The 13,278-nt window shown below is 43.1% G+C and overlaps 1 protein-coding gene across 2 annotated transcripts; it reads left to right on the top strand.

Annotated features, from left to right (window-relative positions):
* The first annotated feature begins 235 nt into the window (after positions 1-235).
* LOC139048119 (uncharacterized) lies at positions 236-10,753 on the top strand. 2 transcript variants are annotated; one of them, XM_070522592.1, is made up of 5 exons: positions 236-367; positions 2,633-2,775; positions 3,741-3,809; positions 4,864-4,944; positions 7,842-10,753. In XM_070522592.1, the coding sequence occupies exons 2-5, from the start codon at positions 2,727-2,729 to the stop codon at positions 8,195-8,197; spliced, it is 555 nt and encodes a 184-aa protein (XP_070378693.1). In that variant the 5' UTR covers positions 236-367; positions 2,633-2,726; the 3' UTR covers positions 8,198-10,753. The 2 variants fall into 2 exon arrangements, with proteins under 2 accessions (XP_070378693.1, XP_070378694.1); XM_070522593.1 differs by having other exon boundaries at positions 258-2,775.
* The last annotated feature ends 2,525 nt before the right edge of the window (positions 10,754-13,278 follow it).

The following is a 13,278-nucleotide window of genomic DNA, read 5'->3' as shown; positions in this document are numbered from 1 at the left end:
AGAACAAAACGTAGCGTAATCTTCTGCTTCAACTGTAGGTGGCTGGCCCCGAACATGGCAATGTTTCATTCATGCACGCTGAGCAAAGAACACATCGTTTTGCTTCTAAGAGAACAGGCCGCCGCAGTTCAAATGGAACGCGTAGCGAGCGCTCTACTTTTTCACTCGGATTTGCTCCACCGCGCGCGCGCGCGCGCACGCTCAAGATCGCGGAACAACACAGACCGGGAGAAAGGTGATCCGCAGCATAGGCAGCATAGGAGCTGCGATTGCCAGCCAACGGAGATCGTGTTGCAGCCATCTCGCGTCGCCACGAAAACACGACAGTCGTTCGTCATGCCTTGGATATAACAGCAAATCATCCACGGTAAGTGAATTCTAACTTAGGTGAACATTCTCCGTATATGTCATGCTATCGCCAGGAAGTCGTCGCTGCGCTTAGCCGACGCGATTGACAAAGGACTAGGCATACGCGCTGTGTCTCTCGATGTCAATCGAAAAAGCCAGTCGTCGCGATAACTGCATGTGATTTTATCACTTTGCCGTTGTCCGTAAGAGCTTTAAAAATCGCAAACGCTGCCAGAACTATGGTATGTTCAATAAGACACCAGGCGAGAGGACGCTTAAAATGATTCGTTCACCAGCCCGTGATTCCGAGCCTATGCGGAGCGTGATTAGCGTGCGTTTTGTGTGTTTGAATTTATTCAGTTTGGCAGTCTACTGTGTACGGAACGCTGCTGAACTAAGGAATCACATAACAGAAGGCGTCGTTTTGCTGGCAGCATGCTTTTTTATAAGTAAACCGCGCGCTTGACGGTGTCTCGCGCAGGGGGAATCTGCGACCACTGAAGTTACGTGCAGCACCAGTGCTAGTTAGAAACTTTGCTGCAGGCATTCAGCTGCATGCTGCAAGAGGTCAGTTGGGCGCGTTATCTTGAACTTACTGAAAACGCATGAGGAATCCATTTTTTATGCTGAAAAAAGTATAAACCCCATATAAGCGATCTTGCGCGCGGCAGCTACAAGCGACGCGATGGAGATGGCTGTCGCGTTCGCTTGTCGCCTACAAGTGGTACTCCGTGCGAGCAACGATATTGAGCGACGCCTCCCCGGTGTTGCCGGCATGAGGGCGGCAATCATGCGTGACGCGTGCTTTAGTAATTTACGTTGATGTATTTTACGATAAAAAGTAGCATAAAATATTTCCGGAGCTATTGCCGTAGGTTCTCATCCTTGCACGTATAAAAATTGAATCATTTGCTCGTTCCGCGCGACAATCGGTAGTATTTGAGCGATTTACATCCAGTTCCGGCTTCGCGCTATTGGCTAGTCGCTCATAGCACTTTCGGGCGACGAGCGATGATTTATAGATTTCCAGAACCGAGCCATCTGTTCAAGCGACGGCCCGTTTTGTCGCTCGAAGCCGTCGCTCGTCGCCGTCGCGCACTAAATCGCTCTCACAGTGTTTATCCCTAAGACTGAACTGTTTTTGCTCATGTATTGAAATGGTGTGATTATAGGTGGGTCTGGTTTTGTCTCCTGTTGCGGTTTTCGTGCACGGTGCGAAACTGAAAGCATGCTTATGTCTACGAACTCGGTGAATTGTCGAGCTGCTAGTTATGCATCGGCATCGAATATAACGGCTGCTGTGTGGAATTACAATTGCAAGGGCGCTTTGCATACGCTTATTGTTTTGGACATGCCTGTGCATTTGCTAATATGAGTTGGCGTGTCAGAGTTATGTCATTTGAATACCTAAATCAGCCTTCCTCTGGGGGTTACAAGCGTAATGTGTGCATTTTGCTATTGCATGGCAGATCAAAATGTGTTTATCGCTTGAAAATTTTAGTATAGAAATAAAATATCAAAATAAAATGTTGCTTTAATTCCATGTTACCAGTCTGTCGTACACAGAACAATAGGTTGGTGTAATAAACTAATAACTGTGGTTTAACTGCAACTTTTACATGCCTTCAAGAATCTAAAATGCTAGATTTCAAACTGCAGCAGTAGTCGGCTCTGTCAAAAATGAACTCCATTGCGCACCTCGTACATGAAAATAAGTTCACGCCTTTTAGTAAGCTTAGATGCAGGCCACAGTGAACTTTCTTGTTAGTATTGAAATGTGGGTAAGCTTGCCATAACAAGCCTTGTTGCCCTTTTTTATAGGCACATCCATATATCCATTGAACTGAAAAACAATATTTTCATCCCTACTGAGCATCATGTTTGCAGCTATAATCCTCAAATTATGGCTTCAGCAGTGGCACAACCAGGGATGGTGCGGGGGGCACACTGGGCACGTGCTTAGGATGTGTCACAAGTAGTGTTTGTGATACACCAGACTCATGACAGACCTATGATGTCTGAAAATGACCAATATTCTATTCATTAGCAGGAGTATTCTAACATTCGTGCTGAACGAGGATGAACTGTCCGTTATTTCTTTTTTGTGTAAATCTAAAATTGAAGTTAATTTAGCAGTTGACTGTTGCAGTCATTTGGATGTTTTGCATGCATTTCACTAAGAAGACTAAGAGCTAAGACTTTCTTTTATTGCCATGGCCTTGACTGTCTTGATGTTGTTTTGCACCATGCCCTTGTGTTGACTTTTGCATACGATATTTTTCAGGCACCCGCTTTATAGAACACAAGAAGGCAGCTGCAAGGACACGAGGATGTGAAAGAGCCAGTGCAGCGTGACTTCACGTAGTGCAGAGAAGCCAATGCCAAAAAATCTAAATACATTCGCATGCAATTTGGACAAGAAAACTAGTATGTGGGTATATTGGGTGTACCATTTGACCAAATGTAAACAAAATCAAGATACAGTATGTTACACCAAGATGAAAATTCTCACGTGCTCCAGGCAGTTATCTTAACATGGTATACTTATGTAATGCCTCCGATTGGAAAGTCAAATCAAGTATGCTCTCTGGAGACAAACACATAGCAGCAAGTGTCATTGAAAAGTTAGAGATGTGTTTTAAAAAAGCTGATTAGTTCTGAGAAGTGACTGCTTTTTGTCTTGCCTCTCAAGAGATAGATCCATGTGATAAAAAAAATAGTTGTACAATGAAATTGTATATTTGCTTAGTGACATGATACATACTTGCAATGAGCACGGTGCCTGTGTTTATTATAAAAAGCAACAGCCCATGCTTGGTTAGGTTAGGCCCACTACAACATACAGGCATGGGTGATTGGCGCTTTTTTTATTTCTGTGTCGTGAGGTTTATTGACATGCGTATAGGTGCAATGGCACGCAGTATGGCTAGCACAGAAGGGGGGGGGGCGCAGATATATGTAGCTCACTGTACACGACACAGGGCAAAGGAAATCCGTGTTCAGCAACTATGTTAAATGCCATGTGCGTAAATTTTACAACGCTACTCATTCGAAGGGTGCACAGGTGCATATTGAAGAAAAGTTTTCCAGGGTACATAATTTAGTGCGTAATTTACACTAATTTTGCTCTAACCACAAGACGTAATAATTTGAATATACTGCACGGAAAAACCTAGAGCGAATTAAATTGTGTGTCAGCTTCGTGTGTATACATATAGTCTTTCCTATGCGTTAGGTATTTCGCATAATGCATTACTAGTTGACAGCCTATCTTATCATGTGTACTCTGTTTACATTACAGTTGTTTATTAGTTTACTCATAGTTTTGCAACTTATGAAATGCCGGTGTATATATATTTTCAACATTTGACATAACCCTGTATGTTTTGTAGGGACAACCCAGGACGTGCATTTCTCAGCACCCCGTCAACTGCCAGAAGTGACTCGAACACAGGCCACCAGTAAGTGGACATCAGTTGCAATTTCACATTATGCAGTTGGCTGCTGCCTTGTACTGAGGCTTTTTTTTTAATAAGATGGTGGTGTCGTTATAATGTACATTTTGACCACAAAGGTGCGATCATGTCTCACAGAGGCATATATGGTTGCTATTCTCTGCGAGGGACGTGTTCTCATGTTCGTGAAATATTTGTGTTTGGCAGTATTGTCGCCCAATGAGTCAGATATAAACACTAACTCGCCACTGCCGGCAAGTAGTTGCGAGAAACACAATATATTATGATGCTGTAAAGTTATTTCATTAATTCGAAGGAAAATTTTGCAGCAGGAAGAAAGGTTGCTATTCCAGGTAAACATGTCTTTTTCACACAATTTATGTAACCAAACTGTGGATGCGTGAAATTCGTGACTTATGAATAGATTTTAATTCATCCTTTAGTAATGCTTCTAAAAGAGACTAGAAATAGCATGTGACTACCTCTCCAATCAGCAGATCATACACTTACAGTCATAAGTGGTAGTTCCATGCAGTCTCACACTCTATATAACCTTTCCTTTCAGCAGCATTGGAACTGGTGGCTGCGTTTTCAGAAGGAGTGCACTTGGCACTGTATATGTATGTGTGAATTCGGTTTTCTTTGTATGTGTCGGCTCACTGACACAAACAGTGCAGGAATCAGTTGTACCATGAGGCTGACGACGCCTTCTGCTGCTAGAAATGCGGCACTTCATATTTTATAGTACTGCATGACATTTAAATCCAAGCTAGAACATCAAATGATCAAGAAAACTAACCGCTGTTATAGCTGTTTTCCTCAAAGAAAGCTTGTCGTTTATGGGCTGTGTTAATCTGAGCTCTCCACCGATGTTTCAGTAGTATTATCCCTTAGTGAGTGAGAGATTGGGGGCAACTGTGTTAGTCTTTAAATGGTGTCCTAATTATGTGTATTTGTTCCAACAAAGTTGTCTAGATTACTTTATTGTGTAGTGTAAAGCTTATGAAACCATCAGCAACTAGTGAGTTGCTAACATGCATATGCATTTGTCACTATACAGGTGGCACTCGGCTGTACCACTGCAGTGCTGCGGAAATTGCCAGCACCAGCGGCTTTGCAACAGCTGTTTCACAGCATGTCGGTACGTGCTGATATATAGTTATGTTGGGATGGGTTAGTAATATGGACCACTGCTACTCTGTATTGTTACAGATCCATGTGATAAGTGATGTAATGGGCTCAGTGAAAACCTATTAATGTTGTACTATGGTACATAAAAAGGCTCTCCTTTTCGTCACTGGAGCAGGGGAGAAGAGCATGCAGGCACTCCTGAATGTACATATATTTCAAAGCATGAGAGACGTATATATATATATATATATATATATATATATATATATATATATATATATATATACGCACACACACACACACAAACACATCCAATTATACTAAAGGCAGAGACATTCCATCTTTCGTTTTGAATTGACTTGTACAGCACAAAAATACAAAACAGACCACAAAGAAGCCCGCATGTTAACAGGTTTGATACGCACAATAATTCAACAGATTTGATACTTCAGGTGTGCTATTTTACGCAAGGGGGAAGGGAAAGAGGAGAAAACCAGAAAAAAGAGTGGAGTGGAAAAGAAAGGAATCGTGCCAAAAAGCATGAGAAACATCGTGCAGCCAGGATCGCCAGCAGGACATTTAAAAAGCACTCTGATAAAATTACATACTGGGCAACCTTACGTATTGTTTGCTTCAATCAACTCAGATCACATGCAGCCATTTTTGCAATCAAGTTGTTTCCTTATGTCATGAGGGAATGATGTGGGCCCAAAAAACTGTTTAGAGCTGAAGGATTATGTTCCATGCTAGCCTCATTACCTGCTTTTTATCATATTGTTATCAGCTGCTTATGTTAGGGACAAAAAGTAAGAGTACGAGCTTTTTCCTGATTTGCCATTCCACACAACATGTCTTTGTGACTAATGTACATGCAGATGATCCATAGATGAAAAATATTCAGTACAGTAGAATCTCATTACAAGATACACTTGGTTGTAAGAGACATCTGAAAATGGTTTGGTTGGTTTTCCAATGCTTGCCACTTTAACAACACTGTACACAAGAGACACCTTCTTTACCAACGACTTTTTAAGTATTCACTACTTCGAAGGGACACAACCCAGACACATTCACTTCATGCACCTTGTATGCTGTGAAGGGCGTAAAGATCACGCAATTCTCACACAAGTCAATTGCGCATGTCTCTTAAGCATGAACTAGAAAAGGAGGGCAACGAGGACAGTGCAGGGCAGAAAGTGTCGACAGTTGAAGCTGACGAGCGTCTAAGAGCACCTCAAAGGCACTGCGAGCAACAAGGCTTTCAAAGTGAAGTGTTTAACTTCCAGAAGTTAGGAAGGAAGCTAACACAATCTACAGTCACTAAAAAGCTGTGAATGTTTTCTTTAAAGGGCCCCTAAACCACCCAGGTTGAAATTTAGTTGCGGTGTTGCAGTTGTACATGTTAAGGCAACGAACACGTAGCCACGAGAATTTTTCGAAACGGTGCAGTAATAGTGGAGCTACGTGTTTGATTATCGAAAAGTAGTCCCCGCTCATTTTACTATTTCATCTGGTACGCGCCATCTGGACAGTATCGTCTTTTCCTCGCCTAGTACACCTCCAAATGTTACGGGACAGGCCATCACCAACGAGCTCTGTTGCTGCCACGCAGGCCCGTCGTCCTGCGAGGGGTGGCACTAATGATCTCGCCAATACAATGGAACTGTATGGTGACTCTAGTTGAAGAGCCTCATAGGGAGACCTTCCTGTTGGCGTTTCTGTTCTTTGCCCCCATTGGCTGCCCACAATGGCATCGCGAGCAACGCGACGAGGAAGGAGTGTGTATTTGCTTGCAGGCCTTGCCGGCAGTCGTACACTTTCGTTCCACCACTCGACAGCACCGGAAACTGGTGATATCATCAGAGACAGCCTGGTGATGTCAGGACAAACTGGGGGGTGCAGGATAGGTCCAGAGAGGCGCACGGGGTCGTTTTCTTCATTTTGTGGTGCTCCCACAGGTGCTACACACTGTGGCGTTTGGCATCGTCAATTGTGACGGCATTCTGATTTTGATGCGTGTGTTTACTTGAAATGTTCAAAAAATGTCGAGAAGTGGTTTAGGGGCCCTTTAAGCCACCCTGAGCAATTATTCCTTCAGATATATCTAAACATACTTTAGTGATGATGCATAATAAAGTGATCTAGTCTGGCTCCTCAGTGTTTTAAAATTTTTGGTTTCAAGAGACATGTTTCCCGTGCCTCTTGAGTATCTCTTCTAATGAGGCTTAACTGTAATGTACACACACAATTGTGCAACTCCTGCAAGTATTATTCAATAAGCCTGGTCACTGATGTGCAAAGCTTGTGGTTAGAAAGAGAGAGAAAACATTTATTCGGACCATCGAGGTGGTTGCTCTTGAGGTCGAGTGGGTGGTGTCCTCATTCCAGGACTCCACTGGCCATGGCTGCTCGACGTACTTGCTGGACGAGAGCTTCTTGTCCCGCCAGGGTATCGCCGGTCAGCTGTACCTCCCACCGCTCAAATGACGTGCTAGGAGTCTTTAAGTGTTGACGTTTGCCCTCGCACCCCCACGAGATGTGAAAGAGTGTAGGGCGTGTGTCGCCGCACCAGGGGCAGATGCCGCGATATGTATGTGGGAACATTTTACTGTATCTGTGTAGGTTTGGAAATGTGTTGGTCTGTATAAGTCGGAGAGCTACGGCATCTTCAGTGCTGAGCTTTTTGTGAGGCGGAGGATAAATCCTGCGGTTGAGTCGCTGGATCTCGAGTCGGTCGCAGTAATTGGATGGCAGGGGCATGAAAGTAAAGGGTGGGGATTGACGAGACGATTGGTCTTGCCCCGCTCGGTTGATTAGCGCTCGAGCTAGGGCGTTAAGTTTTGATGTCCATACTGTTTAGAGCTATGTTTATTAATTCAGGCTGTTCTTATTGATTCTTCGATGCAGGAGACAATGCCTATGAAATTATTGGCCCTGATGACGAGAGCCCTCAAGGGGCAAACAACATCTCTGTTGCAGAAGTGAGCCCGATACCACCTGAAGTTACCATGACAGGTGGCATGGCAGCAATAGATACAGAGACGGCCATGTCTACTGCAGCTGCAACAGTGTACGACGCAAGCAGCAGTGTGTCAGCATCAGCAGCAGTGTCAGAAGGAACCGCACCAGGCCTGGTAGAGCAACATGTGTGTTATCAATGTGACTTTTTTGTAGTGCATACAACTCATTTGCTCAACATACAAAAGCTTTTCACCACGACTGTGAGCCAGTGTTCTTGTGCAGCAAGTGCAAGACTAAGTTAAGTGTTATAACACAGTACAAGCATCACTTTAAGATATGCAAACATATTACAGTTGCCTCCCCAGCCAGCCCACATAGCGACAACAATGTGGAACACATGGTGGGACACACCTCTTCCCCATTAGTAGTAGAGAATGTCAGTGTTGTTGCTAGATTAACTGGTCTTTGTAGGCAACTAGAAGGACAACACAGGTGTCATAAGATTGTTATGTTGTTGTTGAAGAGGTAAAATAGAAGTTTGATGCAGCTGAAGTGCCAACTGATATTGAGCAAATCAAAAACAACCACCTGAGAAAGCAACACTATCGGAATTTGGGTATCGATGTGCCGCCATCTCTGGTAAGGATGGCATAGGACAGAAGTGTGATGAAAATCACACAGACACTGCTGTTCCAGCACTGGTCACAGTGAGCAGTGACTTGTAGGGCAAGAGAGTCAACTGAAACGAACATTATGGCATAGTGTCATGCTCCCATGTGACCACTTTCCATGTTATTTTGCATGATACAGCTGAACCTTCAGAAACGAGACTGCAACTTGTCTGTAAAAAGCTTTCACAAAAAATTATTCATAACACTATTAACACAGCAGTATCTTCTTTTTTTGTGGGTTCGAGGTTCCCGGGTGTCCATTAATGCAACAATTCTGGAAAAAAAGAACATGTGTCGTACTTGCACCTTTTTAACAAGTACGAGGGGGACAGAACTTTTGTAGTCATGCATCTTCATCATACCATCAAGTTTTTAAATGACTTTTATAATTATTATTACCAGTTATACCTGAGTGCATTGTATGCATTTAGCAGGTGTAAAATCAGGTCAGTTGGATCAGATGCCTTATCTGCAAGGGAGCCCTATATTCAAGAAATGTGAATTAAAATAGGTACGTTAGAGACGCAGTCTTTCAGCACTTTATTGCGTGTGGTTTAAGCATTGCTCAATACTTTTGTGGATGGCAGTTTCAACCGGCACAGCACTGCGATTTGTCACGGTCACGTGTCTTCAAAGCGGTGTTTACCATTTGTGTTGATCTGTTTGTGTGTTCATAGAGCAAGTTTTTAATTTATTTTTTTCCACATTCTTGTGCTTGCACTAAGCTTGTATAAGGCAGTTACAAAATGGGCGTCACTATAACGAACTGTTCTGTTGAGCTTACACTTGCAAATAATAGTGTTCAGATGGCCGCACTTCTATGTAGGTGCACCGATAGCTTTGTGTATGTTCTCATGTTTGTATAAAGCTTATATAAGCTAGTTACAAAATGTATGTCACTAAGCATTGTGATATTCTTTAAAGAACTGCTTGGTTGGTTTTACGCTTGCAAATTAGTATTGAGGCGGTGGTATTTTCATGTAGGCCCACTGCTAGCTTTCTGTGTGCTCACGTGTTTGTATTAAGCTTTTACAAGGGAGTTACAGCATGTACATCACTAAGCGCTGTGATATTTTTAAAGAACTGCTTTGTTGGTTTTACACCTGTGAGTAATAGTACTCGGGTGGCACTAGTCATGTGTAGGTACACAGGGACCATTTGTATATATTATGCTCATGTAAAGCAGTTACAAAGTGTATGTCACTAATCACTGTGATATTTGTTGAAGAATTGCTGTGATGGTTTTACACATGTGAATAATAGTGGTCAGGACACAGTACTTGCGACGTATAGTTGAATTTATACAGTGCCAAGACATGGACTGTATACGTACCAAAAGAAATGTATGTCATTATATTGTTGTGATCATTACTGTTTGGATTTTATTAAACTCTAATAACGTTTTTTCTTGTATCTATTGAGGTATGGCAATTTGTCATGCAACCAAACTGAGGACCTGAACTTGTGCATACAAATAAACAGCTAATTTAAGAGTATACTGCTCATATTCTGCGAAACCAGTTTAACAAATCTTGTACTACAATGCTGGAAAAATGACAGAGCTGACAGGGATGTACAGAAAGAGTTCTGCACTGGCTGAAGGACTGCCCCACACTGGAGTTGGTAATGTTGCGTTTATTGGAGTAGAACAGTAAGTGCACTTCTATTAAAAATGTGACAGTCAATGCAGAAACATAAGGCAGACGAGCAGATGTGGCACATTTTTTTCAGGGCCCTCCATGCCTGCTACTGCATTTCTAGTCGTCCTGTGCTCTTCGTATAAGCCCCTGTTCAGCCAAGGTTTTTACTCCATGACAGTTGTTCTACTGGGTTCGTAGCAATATTGAAGAAAAAAATGCAATGGTTTTCAAGAACTTTCGACGCCCCGACACAGTAACTTCAAGGACCTCGTGCGATTTTTTTAGTAGTTTGGACAGGCAATAACTTGTTCAACAAAATCGTTAACTTTAATGCAAACAAAAGAATACAAAACAAATCGCATTTCACTGATTTCAAACATTTGAAAGACTGCTAATTTGCCTTTCACCGCCCATCACTAAACGCACACAAGGAAGCATTTCAAGAAATTGCTCAAAGTTTTTCTGCAATAGCACAATTAACTACTTGGACCTGCAACATTTGCAGTTTTTGAATGCTGTTTGGTTTGACAGTGTATGTGATATCATGTGTTGCCTTAGCTTTTTATCACCAAATAAGCAATAGTCATTTGTAAATTCCTTCTATTGTGTCTGTAGCTCTCGATTTACTCATCACAGCTTTTCTTTGAATGCCTCAACTGTTGAGCTTCCTGCTTCTGCTCCTCCAAGTACATTTGTCGCCGGTTCCATGTGCCTAAAACTGGTATCTGCAGCTCCTTTGTAATTTCAACTTTAAGGATGTCGCTTTCCTTCTATTACCTCCACAGACAATTCTCTGTGACATGCGAAGAGTGTCACAGAAAGGGAAAAAAAAAACGCTTGGCAATGTCTGCTAAGTCTAGCCAAGTGTACAAATTTAAGGACTTTCCAGTACTTCTAAAAATTCCAGGGTTTTCAATGCCTTGAATATGGCATTTTAGAAATAAGGGGTTTTCAAGGATCGCTACAAACCCTGGATTCTAGCACCTAAATAATTTTACAAGCTTATTTTGGCATAGAGTTCGTAAATTCATGCTTTTTAGCTAACGCTGCACTATCTCTGCATTGAAGCCACGAGAGCGCAACCATTTTGGAGTAAAGAAAAATACTGAAAGGTTTTAATACCACTCTTTTTCTATGGAGCTTCGTATTGCCTAGTTAAGGTTACGAATGTGCCTGGTTTTGGTGGGCATTTCTTCGACATTTTCTTTGAGAAGTAGATGACTAACCCCCGTATTCAGAAATGTATCTTAATACAAAGCTCATGCTTGACTTTATATAAACGACGCCTGGTGCGAACGTCCCCTAGACGCTCACTGCCTTTCTTTTGGTGCGTTCACGACTTGCGTCATTTAGATCAAGTCAAGCATGGGCTTCAAGTTATGATGCATTTCTGAATATGGGGGTAAGCGTGCGCAATTCCGGGCAACGCATTGTGCCATTGACACTGAGAGGAAACGGGGAAAACAAAGTTAACGCCCTATGCTCCTAAACTTTCGCGTACCTGTGGTATGCGTGTATCGTGGAAGAAGAAACAGCGCAAACACCAGGACGAAAAAAATCATCAACCACACCAGCGCTTCGTGGTGTGGTCCATGTTTTTGCGTCGTGCTTCTGTTGCGCTCTTTCTTCTAAAATGCTCAACCAACTAGCCGGCAAGTCCATCCTGTGCATATATATTGAACACACGTATGAATGTAGATGGTCTTCGAAGCTTTTAGAACGAGCACTGCCACAGGATACGAGCAGTGCACGCGTAACAAGTGGTCACATTAGTCATTTAAACATGCGTGCCAATGCATGTGACGCGGCTACCGGCATAAGCAGCCTCCAAATGCTGGAATGCATGCTCTTCAAAACGCTAACGATCCGCTGCTAATGCAGGACAACAGCTCACAACGGACTGAACCAAACTCTAAGCTAATGCACTTGAAAAGCACGCCTACACGGCATCGTGAGGCACGTCGAAATGCCTGGTACTGGCGTCGCAGTTGACCACATACGAATGGAACTGGCGGAAAAAATAAACAGAAATACTCACCAGTATACGCGCGACTTAAATTCACATACGTGGATGGTTGGCACGATACTTTGTATCCGCGTATTTTCGGAGAACATATAATGCATGGACTGGAAAAGCACTCGATCGTGCGCTGAACGGCACATTTGTTATTTTTCTGGGGTGACGACAAGCCGTGAATAGTTCTCACGTCGTCGTCTACGTTGTATTCCTTCGTTAGTCGTAGCAAGGAATGGAAATGATGCAAACGCAAACGTATTTCAGTACACAACAGCACAGCACACTGCAGAGAAACTCAACCCACCGCAGCAGATTCCTCAAATACATTTGTTATATATATAACCTCTAAAAGAACACGATTGAGTGTGGTGGTTCTGTGGTGTAATGGTTAGGATGTGTGCTTTGAATTGTATAAATGCGAGTGTACGCGGGTTCGAATCCACGTGATGTATAGAGCAATGTGGTTCTTCATAAGTATGTCATGCCCTTGTCTATCATGTTCTAATTAGGTTATGTGACTCATGAGTGTGAATTTTGCGGGGATATTTGCGGATTAAATCTCCGTTAGCTCTTTTTTTTTCTCCGCAGTGGCGTTCGGGACGCATACGCATAGGCCGATTCCGAGCAGTCACGCCTCATGGTAGGCAGCAAATAGCCAGGAAAAATGACTTTAAAAGCCTGCATAACTTTGCTCACGCCTATTCAGAAGGCTGCTTGGAATTGGGCCGCTGACTCTGAGGAGCCGCCTTGGGAAGGTATATCAGCGGCCCTAATTTGATCTGATTTCCTGCCTGCATGCGTGGCCAGGACTTCGCTACGAGGGTATTGGGAAGAGTACTAGCACTCTGTTTGGGGGAGTAGAAGTACTTGGTCTGGTGGAGTGCCATTACCCCTGCGGTGAGAGTATTAGCACTCTGCGGAAGAGTACTAGCACTCCCTGTGGGAAGAGTATTATCACTCTGCGGAAGAGTACTAGCAATCCCTTGCGGTGGAGTAACAAAACTCTGTCAACAGGAGTTGACCTACTCTCTCTCAAAGAGGGTCGATCTACTCTC

This window comes from Dermacentor albipictus, chromosome 7, assembly GCF_038994185.2.
Source record: "Dermacentor albipictus isolate Rhodes 1998 colony chromosome 7, USDA_Dalb.pri_finalv2, whole genome shotgun sequence".
Lineage (NCBI taxonomy): Eukaryota > Metazoa > Arthropoda > Arachnida > Ixodida > Ixodidae > Dermacentor > Dermacentor albipictus.
The sequence above is the reverse complement of the archived record's forward strand: the minus strand, read 5'-3'. Positions and strand labels throughout refer to the sequence as shown.

Coding starts and splice junctions, on each gene's coding strand:
- LOC139048119 (XM_070522592.1), top strand. CDS start 2,727: ATGCCAAAAAATCTAAATACATTCGCATGCAATTTGGACAAGAAAACT. Junction 2,776..3,740: donor CAATTTGGACAAGAAAACTA/GTATGTGGGTAT, acceptor TATGTTTTGTAG/GGACAACCCAGGACGTGCAT. Junction 3,810..4,863: donor GACTCGAACACAGGCCACCA/GTAAGTGGACAT, acceptor GTCACTATACAG/GTGGCACTCGGCTGTACCAC.